Source organism: Clytia hemisphaerica, unplaced genomic scaffold (genome assembly GCF_902728285.1).
Source record: "Clytia hemisphaerica strain Z4C2 unplaced genomic scaffold, Clytia hemisphaerica genome assembly, whole genome shotgun sequence".
NCBI classification, from domain to species: Eukaryota; Metazoa; Cnidaria; class Hydrozoa; order Leptothecata; family Clytiidae; genus Clytia; species Clytia hemisphaerica.
Genome location: NW_027103968.1, coordinates 1463486 through 1486689, shown reverse-complemented (window position 1 = coordinate 1486689; position 23204 = coordinate 1463486). Strand labels below are relative to the sequence as shown.

The window sequence follows — 23204 nt, the reverse complement described above, 5'->3', positions numbered from 1 at the left end:
TTGCTGCGAATTTCCTTACCTGCCAGATTTATTGAAGGAATTAAAATGTCTGCTGCGACGTTAAGAGTTTTGATGTGTAATCAGTAAGAGAATTCTTAGATCGCGTGCTACAGAGGATAAAACTCAAAGCGATCCGTAACCATTTCTATCGTTCTTGTTATAGGTCTTACAGCCAGCGTTATGATTTGTGTTCCAGTCCACGATTGGCTGAAGTTTGTTCACCACGTGCTCGATCCAAAACATTTGACACAATCAACGAACATCCGAAGCGAGACTCCGTAAGTTTCCTTTTAAAATACATTATTACTTTTATTGTATAATTTTGGAATACAATATTCAGTTAGCAAATCAGCAAACTTTCCTTTAACATTGCTCGGTTTGGATTTAGTTGTCTTGGAAACTAACAGAAGAGTATCGTAATATATTGTCAATGACTATAGCAAAGATGGCTTTACTCGATAAATCTATCAGTTCCTTCTTATGATGAGAGAGCAAAGGTGGAGCGTTCGGCTACGGTGCGCAAGGTGGTGGGTTCATCCTAGGCCGGGCCAATGACTTCGTTCTTAGTACAAAAGGATACTTAATGCCTTTCTGCTAGACTCTCAGCAATTGAAAAGAAGGATCAAGGGGGGTAGAGAGAGTGGTGCCCTTCCCTACCTTCGGGTAGATAGCTATCGAAGAAGGAGAAGCCATCGAGTCGCCTCCGAATGCGGTTGAAGACTCACTTACTACTAAGATGAGAATATCAAAATTTCACATTAAAAACTACAGCTGTATTACCCATGAAACATAATTGGATGGTTGTATAATGTTATCATATACATATTGATAGCTTGTATCTTCTCATCGTTGTAGATCATGCAGTTAATGTATCGTGATCATTAAAAACTCTCTCGCCAACTTATACAGTCTGCATTATGAAACTAACGGCTTGTCAGCTTTAAGTTATCTGCGAAGTTTTTAATTAATTTGGATTTAAATTTTTTTTGATATCTGATACAAAACAATAAGGATGGATTTGATGCTTGTCACGAAAAGCTGTGATCCGATCTTCTTAACATTATTGATTAGATTGGGAAGAGGTTTTCAGGTTTAAAGGAGTTTGATTATGAGTAACTGGTCAAACTCTTTGGAGACTGTGCGGTACTGAAATCGACTGTAAAGCTCAAGTGTTTAATCATATTCCGTATAAAAATCCCTGGTCTGGTAGCCAATTGTTGTAACTTTTTGTTAACTTTTTCCTTTGTTAATAACGATTATAAAAATCGATTTGCTCAGTTTTTGATTACGTTACTAAAAGTTGCTTCAAAAGTTAATCACACGATCAAAAAGTAAGCAAAACAAAATAATTTCTCAACGCAAAGTTCAAGTTCGCAACAATAAAAAGAAACAAAAGACTTCCAGACCGGGGTATCTTATACAGTTAATATATGGTTAATCGAACCTTTTTCTTTTAATACTTCATTCGGCATTAGAGCTAAGGCGCGCCTAGCACCTCGGCATATATTGCCTTCCTGCGTTTTTCTAAAAGAATTTTTTACGAACTGGGAAGTATATGTCGATTATATAACTCGATTTGTATATCGCACGTTCATTAAAAAATACTTAATGATACCTTCTAACTAATCACCTCTAATTAGCAAGGTGCTTATCTCGTCTTTGCGCAATGTGCTAATTTTTCCTGAAAATTTTAATCTCATATCTTGATTAAAGTTATATTTTTAAAACCATTGAAAAAGTGTTTTTTTCATTCTTCGTTTACCAAGAACCTTACAAAAAATGGATCCTTCACTTTTGGAATTGCTAAATATAATTTTCATTCATTTCTACGATTTATTTACTTCAATATAAATGTTTTCTTAGTTTGGACTATACACGGTCATAACAATTATACCTGGTAATTATACAAAATTTCCTGCCTTGAAAACTATTAGCGACATTACCAATATAACTTATGTTATAAGATTGTAATTGTAATGTAATGATGGTCGGTAGGTTGTTAATAAAGTATAATAAAGATTCTGCTGATGTGTTGTTAAATTTTGGTTTAAGGTTAATTTAAATTTTAAGGTTTCTTCTAAAAGCTTTTTGGATTTTTGTTGAAGTTTTACAGGTTTTTGAAATTTTGTGATTAGATATCATGTATTGATGTTTTTGGTGAATTGTATTTATGTACTGGAATTGTCAATTCATGATAATCATTACGTAATGTTTTCTACGGAAAGACCCCGGTTTTTGCCAGCAGTGGCAAATTTTATACAACTTTTGTCTAGTTTAGATTAGCCACTATTGGCTAAAACCGTGGTATTTCCGTAGAAAACATTACGTTATGAATATCATGAATTCTTTTGTTCTGCAATTTGCTCAAAACTGTGATGTAACACTTTTAATAGATGCTCGTAAATTTGAAAACTTAATTTTTGAATCTCTGTGAGAAGACTGCAGAGAAGGGAACTGTCTGAAATGAACACTCTAATGTTATTGGTCCCTCCTTAGTTATATTGAATATAAATAAATGCTTTGGGTTTTTCAGTTGTTTTTTTTGTTGAATACTACTGGTTACCGACAGGTAGTGAGAAGATTCTTTATCGATGAAAAGTATCTGCCTTCTAGAAGATTTTGAACGGTTAAAAACCTTTGGGCATCTGTGAATCCGGACGTTCGCTGTTATCTGAATATGCTTCCCCTAATATGGATTTGGTTATTTTGTAGCGATTGATGGGTAGTATAACAAAAGCAGTGGCAATTTATTTGGTTCAAGTCTTAAATAATATGAGTTTGAGTTTCATTTTTCATTGTTTTGTATCGTAAGGTCTTATAAATGATTTGTAGTATTTGAAACTCCATCTTTTTTCATTGAAGTTTCCAAGCAATTAAATGTCAGGATATTGAAAGGAAGTTAGTACTCAGAGTATAGCTCTCAGGAAATGATTTAGCATTAAGGGTAAAGGGTTAACTAGAAACCTAGTCTTTCTTGAGCCTTGTGTGCACTGACCTTTATACGCTATACATGCTACCATTAGGATGCCACTTTCCAAAAAAATTATTCGATGAAAAGATTTTTTTTTGGAAAATGCCTCCAGGGTTTCTATAAAGGTCGCTTGAAACTCTTTGCTGGTGAATGTTAGTCTTGGACCCTTAAGGATACCTTCCGGGGGGCACTGGGTTTGCGGACTGACGGTATGTGCGGGCCAAAAATTAGCTTTTAAAATTGCACCCTTACAGTGCAGCAAAAATCAGTGAAAATCATACCCTTAGAGTGCATTTTCCCCCAAATTTTCGATCCCTTTCGTGCAAAAAAATTGTCACAATTTTAGCATTTTTGGTCAAAATATCTATTTTTCAGGAATTTTCTGAAATTTCTACCCTTACAGTGCATCTCTAGTTTTTCCGACCCTTACAGTGCATTTATTTAAACATATTGGAAAAGGAACCCTCAGGACCCGCACATACCCGTCGGTACTTTTGCCCAGCTGCCCCCCCCCCCCTGGGGATACCTTTTTTGGACTTTCAAAGTCCCACTAAAGGGTAGGAAAAATAGGAAAGTTTTAACTTTTTGCCCCCAGAAAGATTGAAATTTGGTCAAATTAGTCCCAAAAAGAGTCGTAGAATTCACAAAACTTTCTTTTTTCTATCTTTTTTAGTCCTGCTAAGGGGTCGAGGGTCGAAAGTCAGAAGGAACCCCAACCCCGGGTCTTATAATTCATTTTCTTTCCCTTTTTTTTCTTTTTTCCTTTGTCATGTATCTTCATGATTTTCGGTAGGTTAGGGGGTACTTGAATTTTCATTTGTTGATTTCTTCATTGTACTCACCCGAAAGTTCCTCCTTCATTTGTATTTCAGAATTTTTTCTCAGTTGGGAAAACTTTGTTTAAATATTGGCAGATTATGCAGTGCGTGATTCAAACTGGCTTTAGACTAAACTAGCATTAACAGGCTATTTATTTACCGCAAAGTATTTATTTGAGTAGTAAATTTGGACGTGCGGCTATTTTGGACTAGCGTCTTTTATGACGGATTTCACATTCGATAGTGATGATAGTTTCTAGTCTATCAACTTTCCTCTCTCGCCTCTGAAGATAGGCCTAGAGCCTAGATTAGTTTGTAGATAGGATTTTTCTTGCATTTAAGGCAGAATCTTTTATTTAGATTTAGGATATGTAAACTTTTTGAAGATATTTTTTCATCCTCAATGGGAGTTTGGGAAGATTACGTGCAACATCAGTCTTTGATACATCATTTAAACGTCATTTTTAACAAGTTTCAATCACGTTACAACGTCATAAACATCAAATGCTAAAAACAAACTTTATACCATCGTTATGTTTGTCTAGAAGCTTTTTTGAATTTTCTTCTCTGTCACATGCTAATTCCCTCATAACAAAAAGCCTGGCATTTGATTAGCATAAATTTGTAAAAAAAGGTGATCATTTCGTGATCTATGAGAAAAATCAAGTGATACAGTTTTTATTGTCAAATACAAATCTCAAACAAGCATTTTGAATACAAGGAGACCTTTGGTTTCTTGGAATAATGGACGAGAATTATCCTAAATCACCGTATCCTAGATTGCGTAGTGGTTCCTTGGTAGCTGTTTTAAAGCATAAAAGAACTCGATTACTTGCGGCTCATGTTGAATATAGCTCGCTCCCAGGCTCCCACAATGTAAGTGAATTATTTCGAATTTTATTATTTGAATTTCTGACCCTTTTGTATTTTTAGAGGAATTTCTGACCGTAATTTCTTCACTGTCAATAATTTATGTTAATGTTCATGTACTTGTTTTTATCACTTCAAAACCTCAATACACGAAGACAGAGTAAAAAGCTGCGTATGTATGGTCTAAGGTTGAGCAATGATAAGTTATTTTACATGACAAAAACTTTATGAATTATTTTAATAAAAAACAATGTTTAGGATTGGGAAATTTAAAGGAAACTTGCTTAAAGATTGTGTTGACATTTTGAAACATTATGTATCCCCTTAGTGGAAATAATGATTCAACGTCTCTTTACTGCTATGATATTGTCTTTATTATTGTGATGAATTATAGTTATTTTCGGCTGTTGAAAAGACAACCAAGTATTAATAATCTGTAGTGTAAGAGAGCGCCCCCCTCCCCACTATCAATTCACGCAATCGCATATTTTTTACCCAAATTCACGCATTCACGCAATGTGTTTTCGCAATTCACGCAATGTGTTTTCGCAATTCACGCAATTTTTGTTCACGCAAAGCTTTCCAATTAACACATTCACGCAAGTGAAAAAGCCCATTCACGCTTTCACGCAAACTGCTGGGGCCCCATAAGACATAGGAAAGATTGCGGGGGTAGGGGAGCTGATCATTCTGGTTAGCCAATCATTATCTGGAATGATTTTTCAATCTCCAAATCTGTTGCTGATTTTTTATTATTTGATCCAAATTTTCGATTGTCGAGTCCAGCATTTAAATCGATCATTGAACGAATCTCATTGTTTGACTATGATTTTACAAATTTCTTATTTTTCACGGTTGATTTAATAGCAATACTCGCGGAGACCCGATAAATCAATCTTAGTATGCCTTCCCCATGTTCACATTAATCATCAGTGAAAATTTCTATAGGATTAGCTAATTATATTTAAGCCAAAGGTGATCCATTCATCTAACCCATATAACTCTTTAGAAGTAAATTTTCAGAAGAAAGTAACATAATCTATTCTTTAAGGTTGTTATAGACATGGCAAGGATATAGAACCGGATCTACTGGAATTTCTATATCTTCTCTTACCAGATAAATATAGCAATGTCATTTCATTTTTTTTTTCTTTTCGTTAAAAAAACTTCTTTTTGCTATCGTGATATTTCCGTCAGTCAATTTAATGACAAGATTGAGGCTGAATTACTATAAAACGGGATCGAGGCTGAAAAAATGTCATATGGTTATGGCACGCTTAAGTTCATAAACTGACTGATGATGGAGCTTACGAGTATTCAGTATTTAGTAAATTTGTGCTTGCTTTATGTTCAAAAAGGGGTGGGGTATAGTTAATGGTAGTATTGAAATGATCGCTAGCAAATATTCTGTATGTAAATTGTTTCGAGATTTTCCGCTCAAATCTTACCAAATGCACACCAGCAAAAGTTTGGGAATCACCTTTTCAATTTAAAATCTTTTACAGGCCCGGAGGAACAACCGTAACAGTGGGTAGGCTGAAGGCTCAAAATGATATAAAATTCGCTAGGAATTCAAGGAAAAAAATCTCATTTGCTCAAAAGTGGGGTTGCTGAAGTGTCCCCAGTCTCCGCGCCTCTACCGGGCCTGTTTTAGCTTTAATTTACATCCATATGAAACCAACGCTCATACACTACTAGTTTTTGTCTATATGAGTTAATAAGTCAAGGTTGTCTAGACAACACACTAATAAATGACGTAATGTCCTTGGCAAATCAGATTTTTACTAACAAAATCAAACTCATTGAATGCGCTGATTACACATTTACGTCTTTCGTATTGTAATTAGCATTTTCGGTTTACCGCAACGAATGCCGGTTATTTTCCTTTTCATCGTTTTTTTCTTTGATTATATTTCTCATTGAAAAGTCGCATATGAAGGTTTGGATAAGCGAGACGAATCATTTGACTTTACTTTTTTGTTGGAGTACAGTAGGACCATACCGAAAATTTTTCTTGTTGAAAAGTCTCATATGAAGGTTTGGATAAGCGAGACGAATTTTTCGACTTTACTTATTTGTTGAAGACAAGGACCTCCAAACGTCCTTTTCGTTGAAATGTCTCTTTTGCGCATTTGGATAAACGAGGCAAAATTGCTGATTGTTCTTGTTTGTTGGAGTATAGTAGGACCATCGAAGAATATTTCTAGTTGAAAAGTCTCATATGAAGGTTTGGATATACCAAGCAACATTTTTAATGATTTATGTTTGTTGGAGATGAGAACCATCGAAAAATGTTTCTCATTGAAACAAAAACGGGGATAACGAGGCAAAAGCCGCTGGTCCAATGACGCTCATTCTTGGTATTTTTCTTTTGCTTTTTTTCAATGAAATGCAGTCAAACTAATATGAATAACACTGTAGAGGTGTGTTTAATTCTTAGTTTTACCATTGTCGAAACGATAACTCTCATGTGTTACTTTACCCATAATTTGTTAGTTTTAGATATTCATTGACCAGTAATGGTATGGAAAAGTAGAATCTTATTTTAACAAGGATAGATTTAAGCGATGATGAATTTCAATTTGAGTAATATAAGTAATGAGTAATCGATGATATCTCTATTTACACTCTGTCACAATGTATTGTACCTTCTCTCAGAACTTCTTTCTTGAGTATTATATTCGATCTTGTTCATTACCGTTTTGTTAATTTCATTATCGCGAAGAATATTCTTCACTGCAATTGTTACTAGGTGTCTTAAGTAACAAGATTAAACGCTAAGTATTCTTATATTCTTCATAACAGGAACTTAATAGGTGATATATTGGTCAATTACCACCATGCGCTTCTATTCTTGCCACAACTTCCAGACATATCTTTGTGTGTACGTGAGCGCTCGTTTTTTTCAAAATATTGATGTGCGCGGCCTACGCTTTTATAAATAAGTAGCATCAATAACACAAACAAGATGCTAGCGGATAACGCGCGGGAAATTCGTGATCTCCTGATAAAACTTAATTGTTCTTAATGACTGGTCTATTAATCTGTCATACATAAATCTTTAAGGTGACTGTACTAAGTAGGTATTAGTGATTTGGCTCATGACTGAAGATCTTCCTTTTGGTGACTTATTAAAGATAGTATGTCATCGGAAAATGCTGGTGGTAAACTTTTTAGGCCCCAATGTTCAAAGTATTCGCGTGATTTCCGTCTCAAATTTACGTCTGAAATTAAAGCCCTGCATTGGGTAGCCGGATGATGTCAGCTTCTGAAAAGTTTCTACCTCTAAATTCAAAGAATCTGGGTGCAAAGGCGACCGGACTTTTCCCCAATCTCCCCAAATGGCCCTCGGGGGGGGGGGTGATTTGACGGTTAGGGGACGCCCAACGTGGAAAGGTCCGGTATTCCTGCATTGAGCACTCTTAGTCAAGTGAAAAATAAACAATGTCTATCTTTTCAGGATTTTTCTTGAATGTGATAGAATGACCTCGGATCATCATTACCAAGTTGATTATATCTCAATGTTACATAACATATCTTGTCATTTACGCAAAAGAACCTCACTGCACTAACAGTGTCCAAACTGTTTGCGTATTATCCACTCTAACATCAATCCATCGACCATTATAAAATGGCAAACGGCTTACTGCACAGTATAATCTCTCCTTTTTTTTGAGATACAGACTACCATGATATAGTTTTCTATAAATATCACAGTTTGCAGTGAAACTATTAACGGATTAAACTCGCTACTTTTTGCAAAACGGTTTTTACTTGCTCTCACCACGAAAAACTGATTTACAAGCTTTTCCATTATAACTTTCTTAGTCAGTGAGGTCATTTCATATTCAAATTGCGATAAGCTTCGAGCCTTTACGTCACACGTTAGACTAGTATTGCATATCTTATTTATTCAGTGGTTCAGCTATCTTTTTGGGTTTGGAGCGTTAAAGTCTTAAATGGTTTTTGATTTTGATTTTATTTCAAAGCTGAAATGGATTGCTATTGCATATAACGGAGTCGAAAACCGGTCCTGACATTATTTCTGGTTTCTTGTTGAAGCGGGAGCTTATTGATTTCCAGTTTTGCTTTGGTCATTGCTCGTAAAATTTTAAGATTATCAAGAAATTCTTTTCCATAAGGATTTTTTTTCGTAATTGATGATTTCATGCTTGTTGTTTGGTTCAATTCTTCCTTAGAATTGTCTTAAAACTGTTAACTCCGCCTTCGAATTTTGAAGCCAGGCTTTGTTACTATAGCCGGTCAATCTGCTAAATCTGACCTGAAAAAAGGTTGCTTTTCATCGTCTTTTTTTTTATGTGACCGTTATATGGTATAATTGGATTGTCACTGCAATAAATATATGGTATTATATAAAGGTATCATGGTATTCACTGTTGTGGTGATATATTGATTTTACCCATGCTGTGAGAAGACTCAAATTCGATGAAAAATTGCTCGCTTTTTAATTTATTTTGAATGATCATCCATGGTTTTAGTTAACTTTGTTTCATGAAGGTTCGCTTAATGGTTTCTGTAAAATTGGAACAACAATGCAATACCTGGACTATTGATGCTTAAATTCACTTTCTGCCTTGTTCTTGGATCATTTTGTACAAAGGCATCCTCTTCCTGGAGTTAAATTACTTACTTACTTCTTTAGTTCGTTTTCGCAGGTGCCAACATTGAGTGTTTAGGGCGAAGGTCAACCATATCCTTCTTTTTCTTTTTCTTCAAGACCTCTTTGTAGAGCTCGTCTGCTGACCGACCATCAAGCACGTGATCTTCGAGTGTTTTGATTGGTCGGCCTCTCTTCTTCTCGTTAAGCACTCGTACTAGCCTGGAGATCTTAGATATCGTGGCGGTTCAAATCGTTTCTTTCTCCCACAATCGAAAATGGACTGGACGTTGATTGACACTTTTGATAATATTGGAAGGGAGACATAGATATTAAATTGAAGAGATTTGATTCGTCTGGTCGGAGCTCAAAATTAATTTCCATGCTAAAATCTGGCTACTTTTGAAGCAATTTGTTTTATAAGCCGATTTCCTGTTATTTGGCGGGTGAGACAAACGACTCTTCCTTGTAGAGATTTTGTTTTCAATTAACTTTTTATATACTGAACTGTAGCGAAATTGTTGTAATATATCTTTGTTTCGGATAGATTGTACTGTTCATAATGTTTACTACGGAGCGATACTAGTTCCTTGGCGTTGGCATCAGTATATAGTTTTTACTTTTGACCGCGGATACCAATTCCCTGGCAGTTACGTCTACGGTTTATTAAAAGGAAAGAAAGAGGTTATGTGTTGGATTTCGTTGCACTCGCGAGTAACCTTTCTTTGTAGTTTTGATGATATTTTGCCAGGGATTTGCTTAGAAAGTTTTCAATGACGAAAGAGGCCGTCTACCATTTCTGCTTCTTCAATGGATCGTTATATTTTCTTGTTTTTTCTTTCATGAACAAATCAAACACTAATCAGGGAATAATTCTTCGGCAGTAGTAGTGGTTTCAATTAAGAATGAGTTTCTTTTCTCTGATTATTCACCTTTTCCACCGTAGCTACCAATTGCCGCGTGGGCATTTTTTGTCCGCTGTATCCCACTATATCACCCTTTTTTCGCACCTATAGACAATAGAAAAATGTGTCAAAAAAGGATTGGATCGAGTTTAGGGGGATAATTAAATAATTAAGTGGTACGCACCTGACCGCGCGACTACGGTCGAAAAGGTGTACTGGGAAAATTCTATCAAAATAATGTTTGTTTGTTTGTTTGTTCACAACTTCTTCCTTGTTTTTTTAATATCGTAGAAAAGGATAAAAATGCGGTCCCCTATATCTCCACCTTCAGTTCAACCTTAAAGTCTATAATTGAATTTAACTTATTTGAAAAATTCGTCTTGTCTCCGCAAAGGTCGAAGGAGGAAATGAATTTTATGCGATATTAAATCTCTGTGGTTTTCAGGTTTTAGCGGTTAGGCCAGACTTGTGATGAATATTGAGAGTCTGTTATCGAAAGTACACTATATTCGAGTCGCTTTCCAAGGAGCAAATCACTCGAAAAATGGTGTACGAGATTTATGATTTATTTTTGATTTATGAACCATACGCGCTATTTTTAACAAGTTGGTATTTGAGTTTTTAAAGAAATAAATGCTTTTAAAACATCTTTGCGAGAGTAAAAGTAGGTTGGCTACGCTTATGGACTTGTCTGACTTGCTCTGGCAGCAATCTTAAGAAACACGGCGTGTGACAATTTTTAGCAACTTTTCTTGCTTCTAACTTTTTCGTTCTTTTCGACATATGCCATGTGTTTCTAGAGAACATACGCCAGCAATGAGGTACAAGTAAACTCGTGAGCGTCTTCAATCATAAATTTATAAAGCCTGAAGGGCTAGATGTCGTGCTTTGGCTGAGGAAATGTGTCTAGGTTAGGTAGGAAATCCTACCTAGGTCACGTGACATTACAATAGAATTTCAGCGCTTGACCAATAAGAAGCTTCACAGGTTTTCGAAAACAATAGCAGCAATATTTTTTGTGATATTCACTTTTTTTTTGCTTGGAAGAGCTTAAAGCACAAAATCTAGCCCTTTGGACTTTACAGAAATTTGCGTCTTCAATGTGATTCTATTGTTTTGGGAGAAGGCTCTACTGATACCACTACATGCAATCAATTTGAATAATTATATTCCATTAAATTCACAGTTGAAAGTTTGAATGTTTAACAACAAAATCTTATCAGCATTTAAAGTCACGCTGATATATCATTTCGTTGAAATAGAGAAATAATCGTTGTTTTGAACATACCAGGCAATTGATTTACTGTTTGTTAATAATATCATGTTCTCAAGGAAGTCTCATGGATGCTCGTGTTCTGATTTACGATTGGTCGGACCGGAATGGTATTTTAAGGTGGGGTTTCTAATCCAGGCAATATTCTGTGAATAATCTTTCCTGTAATATTTCTTGTTGGACTTAACATTTTTAACGACGGTGTATAGAGAATTATAGTTGGTTTTGTAAAGCTAATTTGTCAATTTCAACATTGTCAGCGATTTGCCAGAGTTTGATGAGACTTCAAAAGCTTTCTAAAATTTTCTATTTGGATTTGAAGGTTGGGCCGAAAAGGGTGGCACACATGCTTTGCATATCGACCGGTTTGGATGTCTGGGGGGTCCTGGGGGTCTCGCTATAAAGGGATATCCGCATGCTTGCCACGTTTTGGCCGTTGCCATATTTTAGCGGCATGATACTAGGTTGCCAGGTGTATGACACCAGGGACAGTCTTTTGCATTTCGTTTTTTATCTCTTTTTCTTTTGGTTTTGATTAATCCTAAAGGCGGCATTGTTCGTAGTAGTCAATGAAAGAGGCCCCCCCCAGCGGACCCCAAATTCACGCCATCACGCCAATGTTTTTTCGATTTCACGCCATCACGCCTGAAAAATTCGATTTTCACGATCACGCCAATTTTTTTCGATTTCACGCCATTACGCCTAGAAAATTTAGTTTTCACGCTCATATTCTCTGGATTGATTCAGTTTTATTTTAGACCACGTTTAGACCCATTGGTATGGATAAAATGCCGCTATAAAAACTTAATTTTTGCCTATAAATAGGTATGTGTTTGATCGTCAATCAGTTTTTTGGCATTCTCATTCGCGTAAGTCAAGAATATATCACTTTTCTTATCGGAAACACCGGAAAAATCTGGAAGGAATTTGACCTTTTTTTTCATTTTTAGTAATATACAGGGGTCAAATTCAAGTTTTTTCGGGTGTTTCTGATAGGAAAAATGACGTAATCTTGACTTATGCATATCAAAAATTGTTTGACAACTGGTGGGTCACATCAAAGGGCCCTGGTTTTAAGGGCTGAGGTATATTTGAGCAAATTGACAAAGCCCACCATGGTTGGGCAACGGAGAAAATTTTTGAATTTTGAAGGTTTAAAAGTGCTATTTTAGGACCTATTTCAATTCAATTTGAAAAATAATTCATGTAAAAATAATGGAAATCTTTTAAAATTACAAAGTTTTTGGTAAAACATGAGGGTCCATGTCCCCTCTGCCCCCCTGTTGACGGGACCCATGGGCATTAATTATGAATTAGCGTGAATAGTTTTCAAATGGGGAACGAGGAGGCGCAACCATGGTTTGCGCCGACGGGAGAAATTTTCAATTTAGTATTGCTACAATCACCCTCGTTTACTCTCTTTTTTCCAAAATATGGTTTAAACATCACAGGATTCCTTTGATCAATGCCAATCTGCTCAAAATTACACCTCATAACAAATCTGTTGCTTCTTTCTGTTTGAGCCTTTGCTATAAATATATATTTTCCTGAAATAAAGGAGCCGATGTCTTTGATGCTTCTAAGAATAAGCATCTAAGAAAGAGGAAAATGTTAGTTACGGAGGAAACGCAACCATCGTTTGCGCCGACGGGAAATTTTAAATTTTGAGCCTCTCATAGCATTCGACTTTATTTTGAAGACTAGCTAGCAACTGCTAAAGATAATTGGATGTTACAAGGATAAATGGCAGATGTTTAAAACTGTTTGCACCGATTCTTTTATGTTTTAAATTGAGAGCTATAGGAGACCCCACCATAGTTGGGGCCGACCAAGAAAATTTTGAAATTTAAACCCTCTAAATTGGCTAAAATGGACATAGAATTACGATTCAAATAATAAATATAACTTTCACGATCACGCTGAACTACAAATTTCACGCCATCACGCCTAAAAAACCTCGATTTCACGATCACGCCGGCACTTCATTTTCACGCCATCACGCCGTTTTTTTCAAAATTTCACGCCATCACGCCATGAAAAACCCTCCATCACGCCATCACGCCAACCGCTGGGGGGGCCTCATGAAACATTTTTGGCTTAGAAAGAAAAGAAGAAAAGAAGTCTGTGAAACTTTTATAAACTTGCTAAGGAAATTGTATGGTATCTTGATCAAGAGTTATCCTAACTTCCCGAATCCTGCCCAATTATCTGTTATGTTGATATTATTGTTGTTTTGAAATGTAATACAAAGTTAATTAACTAAAGAATTAAAAGGAGTTCATTCTCTTATATTCTATTACTATAAAACTCCTCATTTGGCTATTGTGTTAAAAAATACCGCTTCAAAAATATTTTTGTTTATACCGTTTTGTAATTTGCTTGGAATACTGTTTATGTTGTAACTGGTGACTCTTTGTATTTGGTTTGTTCGTTTTATCAATCTTTCTTGGTTGTGTGCACTGACCTTTATATAACCCTGGACCAAACAATATCTACCATCTTTGATTGGAGTTTTTTTAGAATTGGTACCCAAGGAGAAGCCATTGCAATGTTAAAAATTAACGTCTAACGCCGCTACATCATCAAAATAATTTGAGGAAAAGTATACCTAGCGCTCTCGATGCATTTACACCGCTATCGAGTAGTGCCGACATTAGGGTACCAATTTTCAAAAAACTCCGATCAAAGATTTTGCTTGGCTGGGATTGAGAAGCTTTGTCCAGGGTATATATAAAGGTCAGTGGTTGTTTGTGTTGAATTTGTTTCGGTAGTAGTTGTCATTCATCACCCCTCCCAGACGTTGTTTTAACGTTCATCTAACGTTATACGGACGTTATGAACATTAGATAAACGTTGAAACAACGTTGTGTGCCAGCCGGGCTGTTTCTATTTCTAAGTACTAGTGGTGATAATTTTATCGACTGTCAATGTGCTTATTGAGTTGAGTTGAGTGTAAAATAAATTGTTTTTCTATAGACTGTACATTAGTGGTTCAATATATTATTTTCAAAATGAGCTTTTCAAATATTCAAATTAGTGGCAATTTCACAACAGACAATTTAATGGGTTATTAGTGATGGCTGGTCTAATATTGATAGAATATCACTCTATGTATGATATTTTTAATATATTGTTATTGATAATTTCTAACGTACGGAGTTTTAAACTTTCAGTTAGGCTGGTTGATTTGATAAGTGTAAGTTGATATGTAACGTAGAGCGACGTTTGTATGTCTGTCAACTCAAAACTTTAGGGCAGGCTAGAGAATTCAAAAATTGTCTGATTCGGCTGAAATTGGGCACACGCAGAGTACACGTTTTGCACACGTAGAGCGACGACGGGAACCGTATAGTGGAGATTAAATCACCTGGAAAATCTTAAACAGACCCGTCGAAAACTTTAATGTTTATCATGGGAGTTGATCTCCCAAATAGAAAATATACAAAAGTCATTTTACTCGTTGCTATTAATCATCGTATGTGACAAAATTGATTTCTCATCGTTTCGGGATCAGGAAATCTTTATGTTTTTATATGAATTATATAATCTGACGTTACAGATCAGACGCTTTTGCACCGCTCTTCGAAAAAATGGCTGAAAACCAATAAAAACATCAAAATTCATGAAAATAACATCAAAATGGATAAAGATCAGCCTTTCGAAGCAGCCTCACCACCTCAAGCTTGCACGCCGTCAAGATGTACTGAAGACGATGACCTGGATCGCTTAACATGCAAAAAATGTAAAAGATCAGTTCATTATGAGTGCACACAGCTACCCCTGTATCAACTACAAATATTCGTGACATCCTACAACGATCATTACTTATGTTCAAACTGCGTACGAATAACGAAAAACCTAAGAAATAAAGTGGGGAAAAACACTCAACATATGATGCAAAATGAACTTAAAAAGAAAGACGACGTCATACAAAAACTGAACAAGGAGGTCAACACCAACACAAAAACCCGTGATTCCATCAAAAATGACCTCAAACCTTTCTGGCAGGAAAACTACAAGAGATGGAGGAGAAGACAAGAAGCATGATTAAGGAAGAAATAAAGCACACAGCAGAAATAATGACTGAAACATCAAAGAAAACATACGCTGAGATTACCAAAAAGCACAAAGAAGACTTAAAATCTGCCGAAGAACAAAAACGGAAGGAAGACAGTGAAAAGAGAGACATAGAATCTAGAAAACTGAATATGATCGTTCACGGGTTTCTCGAATATTTCAGGCCCAGATAAGGAAGAAGAAGAAAATGGGAAAAAATATGACATATTTCGGTTCCGAGAACTCCTAGATGACATCAATGTTCCAGAAATCAATGTTACTCACCACAGATTAGGAAACAGAAAAACAAAGAATGGCCGTCCTCTGAAAGTCACCCTGCAAAGTCAACATGACAAAGATCTTATCATGAAGAATTTACACATGCTAAAAGAAACTTGTTTCTTTCAGGTAAGTATAACGGAAGATTTCACAATCAACGAACGGAAAGAGATCAAGGAGATGCACGAACAAGCGAAGAAACTTAACAAAGACAATAACAATAAAGGATTCAACTGGTGCGTAAGAGGAAGCCCAAGAACAAAACTACGCATCGTTAAAAAATTACAAAACCAAATAAAAATATCTTCAAATTATAAACCAAAATGCTCTACAGAAGAAATCGTCAGCGATTGGGCATTAACAGATGATGATGAATGATTCATTTTGTAAAATAGGCAGTCGAACTCTATTAGCTTAAAGCTAGTACAGATTTGTACACATTTTTCGACTTTAAAGAATATATACATTAACATTAACTGTCCTTCTAGAATCTTCTATCTTCCTTCAACTCTGTAAATACAATAAATCTTTAGAAAAGCCTTTTCACTTTTCAACATTCGAAATTTGTCGTAGATTGTCTACAGTTGACGCTCTCTAATTCGATGTTCGAATTGGATTTTCACTGAACAAGGGAGCGAATCCAAAAGTAGAGCGTCGTTTCTGAGAGTTACTTGTTAACGGTACCTTTAATACAATAATAGCGAGTTTATGTATTTGCACTTTTGAGGACGGTAGAGTTACTGAAGCGATTAGGAATAACCCGCAGTTCTGACCCGCAATATCGAGAATGGTAAAGGTGTCGATTTACAGTCGTCCTCAGCTGGTCTGTTCTTAGTAAAATTAGATCCTTACCGTCTCCGTCGCAGAAAAACACACATACATAAACTCGGTAATGACTGGTTTTTAAGGGCTATACTGAGAAATATTACCCGAGGTCAAGTAACGACCGAGCTTACTTAGCATTATTGAATATATCGAATTAGAGAGCGTCAATTGTAAATGGTTATTTCTATTACTTTTTTCAAGCCAGCAGCTTGATATCATAAGGGTAATCTAGATATTGTCATCTTTGTAAAAGGTTGTTAATTTCTGTTAATTTTATTATTCCTTAATCCTTTTATGATTTCAATGTTATTTATTTTTGCAACTTTCCTATTTGATTGAATGGAGTTGAGCAGTGTTGTTGTTGGATGATGTTTTTCTCAACTCAAGCATGAACTTTACAGAAAAAAGTTGTATGGGTTGTGTTGAAGATATCTATTTTGGGGAATTTCTATAGATTTGTACACCCCTGTCCCGCAGCCCCGGTGATACTTTATGAGAATAGAAATTCTATTGTTTCAAGGTTAAAGAATCCAGTTTTAGAGTGCAATTTTTTTTAAACATTGAATTTCGAATGGGGATATTTGAAATTAATAAAAGTCATTATAATTTTGGTTGTTGCTATTTTTAGAGGGAAGTTACTTCATAATATCCCGCATCACGTATAATTCACTCAACGCATTTCTTGTTCTGACTTGTCTTGATACTTTTGACTTCTTGTGCTTTCAATTCAATTCTTTTGTTTTCTTTACAATGATGACGTCATATTTTCAAGATATTTGTATCATTCTTTAAGCAATCATTAAGCTGCCAATAAGATTAATTACTTTATATTAATTAAAGTTCGTCTGGTTTTTCTTAATTGGCTTTTAGTTTTTGGATATAAGAGATTTCTCTTGATTTATTGCCAACTAAAAGCCCCCTAAAAGCAAGCTTTTTAATCAGAAGCTCCCAATTTTTCTTTAAAGCTTCCTTATCAAAGTTTAACATCAAAGTTAAATGTTTGGTTTTCCTTTAAATTGTGGTGTTCTTAGAAAATAAATTATTCTTCTTATGAAAATGCGGATTGTAAAAACAATACCATTGGAAAGGACATTGCATCTGAGTTCAAAAAATTCTTGAACAGATTAATCTGTCATCGTTCAGGAAATAACCTTTTATTTTGGAAGTCACCGATCATTTAACTACTACCTTTTCGTATGTGAAAAAAAAATTCATTAACATTTCTTCAATGTAGAGAAGAAAAAAAACAATATAACAAAACAATGGAATCGATTGGTTAATACTGAAAATTTCCTGTATTTTGATTGGTTGAGAGAACTACTAACTACATGAATAATGGATTTGATTGGTCGATTGGGTTCCTCGTTTCCTATTTTCTACATCAATCCGTTTTCAACAACACACGTTAAGCTTCAGCATCATCATCCAGAGGCGATCACCACAACAAACCAGAGGACATCACCATCCTTTGTCGCTCATCACAAAAGATCCTATTCGACATCACCGCGCGGGCATGGGCGATCGCGATCTCTGTCATCAGGTTATCATCGAAATTACAACACTTTACCAACCAAATCCTCTTCAAGAGCAAAGAGCTTGACAGCTTTGGATCAAGTCGGGACATCGAGTTTAAATCGATTACAATCGATTCAACATTCAAACTCTGTTGAATATCTCAGTCAATCTTTCGACGATACAAAATCAAGAACAGCATTTGTTGATGATTTAGATACGTTGAATTTGTATGGATTTGATAAAATATTGAATGATTTTTCAACAAGTATTTCATCCTCATCACATTCACCAGTTAGTTCACTACCTAAAAATCGTACTTTAACGTTAATTAAAGAAGAAAATTCGTTCGAAGAAGAACAAGAGGAGGAGGAAGAAGAGAGCATTGATAAAAATGAAATGAAGAGTTTGTTATGTAACGAAGAAGTGAATGAAGAAACAATCGAGACAACGAATCACATTGAAACAAAACCACACGATGATTTAGAATCACCAGAGAAAATGTATTTCCAATTGACCAGTACAGCCTCTACTAAATTACTATCGACACCTGATAGATTGGAAACATCAAATACTTGTTTTAGAGTATACGAAGAAAACACAGATTCTCGTTGTGAGGACAGAATCTCGACTAAAGAATCAAGTAATTATTTACCTTCTTCAACTGGAAGACTGAGCAAATCCATTGTTGAAAATGGAAAGAGCTTACAAAACGATGATCCACAGAATTTTTCTTCTTTTAAACCATTAGACGCTTCATCAGGAGAAAAAATGAGAACTTTTGCAGTTTTTTCGGAAGAAAAAGAAGATACAGACAGCTGTTGTGATGCTGATGATGAACTAAGTTTTCATAAAACCGCTAACATTCGCCCGGTTCGTATCCCGAAACACCTAGACGAATCCGATAACTGCCCCGTTCGGAATACTGAATCCATGTTACGACCCGTTCGGGTTAGTCGAATACAGGATGAATTCAAACATCAACGACATCGAAAAATCTCACGCGTTCCTTCCTTAGATTGTCCTATATTACTTGAAGATAAAGTTTTGCCTCATATTGAGAGCAATAAGTTTGAATCTGAGAACCAATTTCTTGGATCAGATCATATTGATCATTTACCGAGAAGTTGCAGTTGTCCACAAGATGTAAATACCATTTATAAGCGTTTAAGTGACGTCGGCTTACACGATTTACCACGAGTAAAACATAGCGTTGAAAGCGGCTCCATGTTTCGGCGCCAGGGTAGTGATCGACGTTCACGGCGACGCGTTGTTGCCAACGGAGATTTACGGCAACGAAAGAAAGGCATTAGTACTATGGAGTTATCGACGCTCGATTTATTGACGGTCTTCGATATGGCAAGTCGTAATACGCCGTCCAGATTATCACTACGCATGCGTAAAGAATCAGAGGTAGGTTTTAACATGTTGATTTATCTGATCATGACTTTTCATAAGAGAGAACAACAATCCGCAATTCACCAGTGATTTTCTTGCTAGCTTGATTTTTAGGAGTGGGACGATACACTGTCTCAATCAAAAACTTGATTGTTGACTCGAAAATTCTCTTTTGTTTATTCGAAAACCTTTCCATTTCTATCGTTTATTCAAAAGCTTGATAATATGTACCGAGAATGACTCTGTAGTAAATTTTTGGGGCTATTTTCAACGATAAACACCATGATTTTGAAATCTTTAGCGTTTTTGGAAGTTTAGTTTGAGTTTCTCTGTCTATTTGACAAAGCTAACAAAGCCGCCCTCTTTTCCATGATTCATTCGATCTCTATAAAGGACGTTTCTGAGGAATACCTGGTATGTCCTATTAGAAGCTAATTATATAAAGCACCGATAGCTGACAAAACCGTACTTTATTAATTAGTATTACTGATTACGGTTAATCACTTTTTTCCGAATTTTTCTTTTCTCTTTTGCTTTTTAGAGACATGATTAATGTTTCGAAATTCTGTCAAACTTTCAAAATAACAGTACTAAAATTGATCCAATTCCAATCCTCTAGCAAGTAAGCTATTGAATTGCTTATTTGTTTGGCTGTCTTTTCTATAATACTTTGGATCTGGCATTTCAATAATGTCAGCCAATAAAACCACAGCTAAAGTTACAGTTAAAGTTCTTGTATATACAGGCTCAAGTTATGTCCCAAATTTCCTCTGTAATGCTCGTTGTGGTTATTATGTCCCTATGCACGCTTGTTTGAAATAAATATTCAAAAAACACGTTCCTAAAATTCTAAAGTAGTTAACCAAACAAACGTATGGAGGCTGAGATTAACCAGGCGATAAACGATAAAATATTGCTATTAGAAAAACATTAAAAACCGTAATGTTTGTCTATAAAGCATTTTCATGGTTAAACCATTTGACCATAATTTAATTCCAAAGAAAAATATTCGAAAATCCTTTCTCACGATATTTTTCAAATTCGCGGCCGGTGCATTGATGTAAAAAGTGCGGAATCTAAACTTGATTATTTTTATTTGATCTTGTCATCTTGGTTTTGATTTTATTTCCGTAGAGAAATAGTGTTTCTGATTCTATTTTAACAACTTTTAATTATAAAATCCTGATATTGTCAGACCTTAGGATGAGAATTGAACTTTAGCTTTCATAAACTTTCGAATGGTTCTGAGCTGTCAGATGGATTATGTCGAGTTTGTTTTGCTAGAATATCAGGTAAAATAAAGATATTTTCAAAGTAGTTTACGAAATAAGGGAATTATTTCGAGATTTTACGTTGCATTTCTAGATATTCATTGCTGTAAACTTATCTCAAATTATTAGTCCAAATGAAGACAGACTTTACTTGAATTTTGTTGACGCAGTTTACCATATGTCCTATATTGAAAGTATAACTTTTCTCTTTCTCAATTTTTCATGGATATTTAGATCTGATGTGGTCAACTCGAAATTTCAGGATGTTTTTTTACGTCTGTAGATAAATTCGTTTCTTTCTTGGTGAATAAAACCCGATAACGAAATAAACTTTCACAAAAAAAGGCCAAAAAAACTGTCATATCTTCGTACTCAAAATCATTAGAGAAGCAAGCTTTGGATTTTGCTGGTTATTTTCAAAAATATTCAAAGTACTATTTCTTTGGAAAATGTCATTGACCTCCAGATGGTCTACAAGTCTCTGATAGAGGAAGAAAATTTAGTAAAATTAAAATCAAAGACGTGACCTCATTTACGCTTTTTGATACTATCTTTATGGATGGATAATAAGATAGTATATAATGATGTAATATTATCACCATGCATAGTCTAAAAAGATTATTTAAAGGATCCAATGTTGTGTTTCCTCTTCTTTATTTTGGTTCGCTGTTGGAAAGATATGAATTTATTCCTGAAAAAGGAAGACGAAAAATGAAAATGAAGAATAAAAAAGTTTATCATTTATCACTATGAATTCTCATTAGTCAAAAGAAAATTATTCTGTTAGTTAAAAACAAAACCATATGTAATGGAATTTTAGAGTAATTTAAAGCCTTTGATTATAATCGGTGAAATTGTAAGAGGGGGTACTAAGATTTTTAAAAACCCTAAGTAGATTTTAAAAAGTAAAAGTTTTATTTTCTCGGCTCGGGGAAGGAAAAATTTGCCGGTGTGATCAAAGATGGTTCATTTTGTTTGACAAGCGCTGTTAGTTTTTCGTTGAATTTCAAAACATTGGATATATGGCTTCCTTTAAACATACTATGGTCTCCAAAAATTGTCATATTATTTCATCTTTGTAAAATGTCAATCAAAAGTGATCCAATAGGCTAAAATGGAATTCAAAAGTTTTTATTCAAATGGAAATCTAGTTTTGAAATCGATTAATACTATTGATTATTGATTATTGATTATTGATTATTGATTATTGATTATTATTTATGATTGGGTTTTACTGGACTGGATTTCAAAGATATTAACGATGATTGTTTATTCCGTGTTATCATCTTTACTTTATCACTTATTTGGTCATCTGTCGTTGACTTTTATTGTCGCATTATTGATTTTCACCTACTTCGTGTATTTCCCAAAAGTTAGCGACGAGGAAAAAATATTGGTACGTTTTTGTTTTTATTCATGTTCACAAACTTAGGTTCTATTTAAAAGGGTTTCTAAAAAGGTCTTGCTTCAATTGGGGATTTCCCATCTTTCAATTTGACTTTTTAAAGCAATTAATTGACCAATAGCCCTAAACTAGCAGCTTTTTGGCACAAAATATTTTAGAGCGTTCGTATTAGATGACGTGACTATAAGATGGACATTTTTAACGTTTTTTTTTTGCCCAACGGTTGATCAATTGCGGAATATTTTGAACGCATGGCGTTCTAATGGATTTAGAACGCAATGTTTGAACGTCATTCCTATCGTCCTCAAAACACGGAAGATTGAATTTTGATGTGATTCTAACATGAACGCTCACTAATTCGATTTTCCAGGAGGATTAGATTTTCCTCGAACAAGGGAGAGTATCGAATAGAAGAATGTTTCTAACCAGTAATCCATTGATTTGACATCTTCACCATTTCAAACACAAATCAATAACCACTCATCACCAGACCTCTAAACAAACATTACAACCCTATCATAACATTTGGAACAATAATTATTCGTTCTCAAGGCGTCAAACGATTGAAACATTAAATTTTAGGTTTCATCTCATAACAATAACATCAACAACGTTCTTTGACCAGAGAGAGAGACTCTTCAAGATATCTTAAAAGGTCATGAGAAAAGAAAACAAATCCATAATCATAGCTGAGAGTGATTGATAACTTCGATCTGTTTTGACTTGCAAAGAACTGAAAACTTCCAATGTCTTTCGTTCCCTTCCTTCAAAAGTCCTCAGAAAAATCAACCCTAACCACGAAAACTTTATGAAATTTCTTCTTTTTAATGTTATACTATAACAGTATACGGCCAAACATTGTATAAAATATTAACGTAATATTGGGTTGCTGAGAGCTGTTCTTTTATGCAAGTCTAAAAGAATTATTTCGGTAGATTTTGAGTTTGTCTTACTTTCTTAACTGTGGCTTGATGTTGTTATGGGGTTGCTGCAAGTTCCCTGT

The 23204-nt window shown here is 35.0% G+C and overlaps 1 protein-coding gene across 7 annotated transcripts in view; it reads left to right on the top strand.

The window, feature by feature from the left end:
- LOC136810472 (guanine exchange factor for Rac 30-like) overlaps positions 1-23204 on the top strand; it is an 83534-nt gene that overhangs the window by 32542 nt on the left and 27788 nt on the right. For 6 of the 7 annotated variants that reach the window (XR_010847110.1, XM_067067034.1, XM_067067035.1 and 3 more), the window contains one exon: positions 164-278. Coding sequence is in view for 6 of the 7 variants with exons in the window: in XM_067067034.1 (XP_066923135.1) it covers positions 164-278 (115 nt within the window). In the remaining variant the exon portion in view is untranslated. Of the gene's footprint in view, positions 1-163; positions 279-17858; positions 19541-23204 lie in introns of those variants that run through there. The other variant, XM_067067033.1, reaches the window with a different exon arrangement.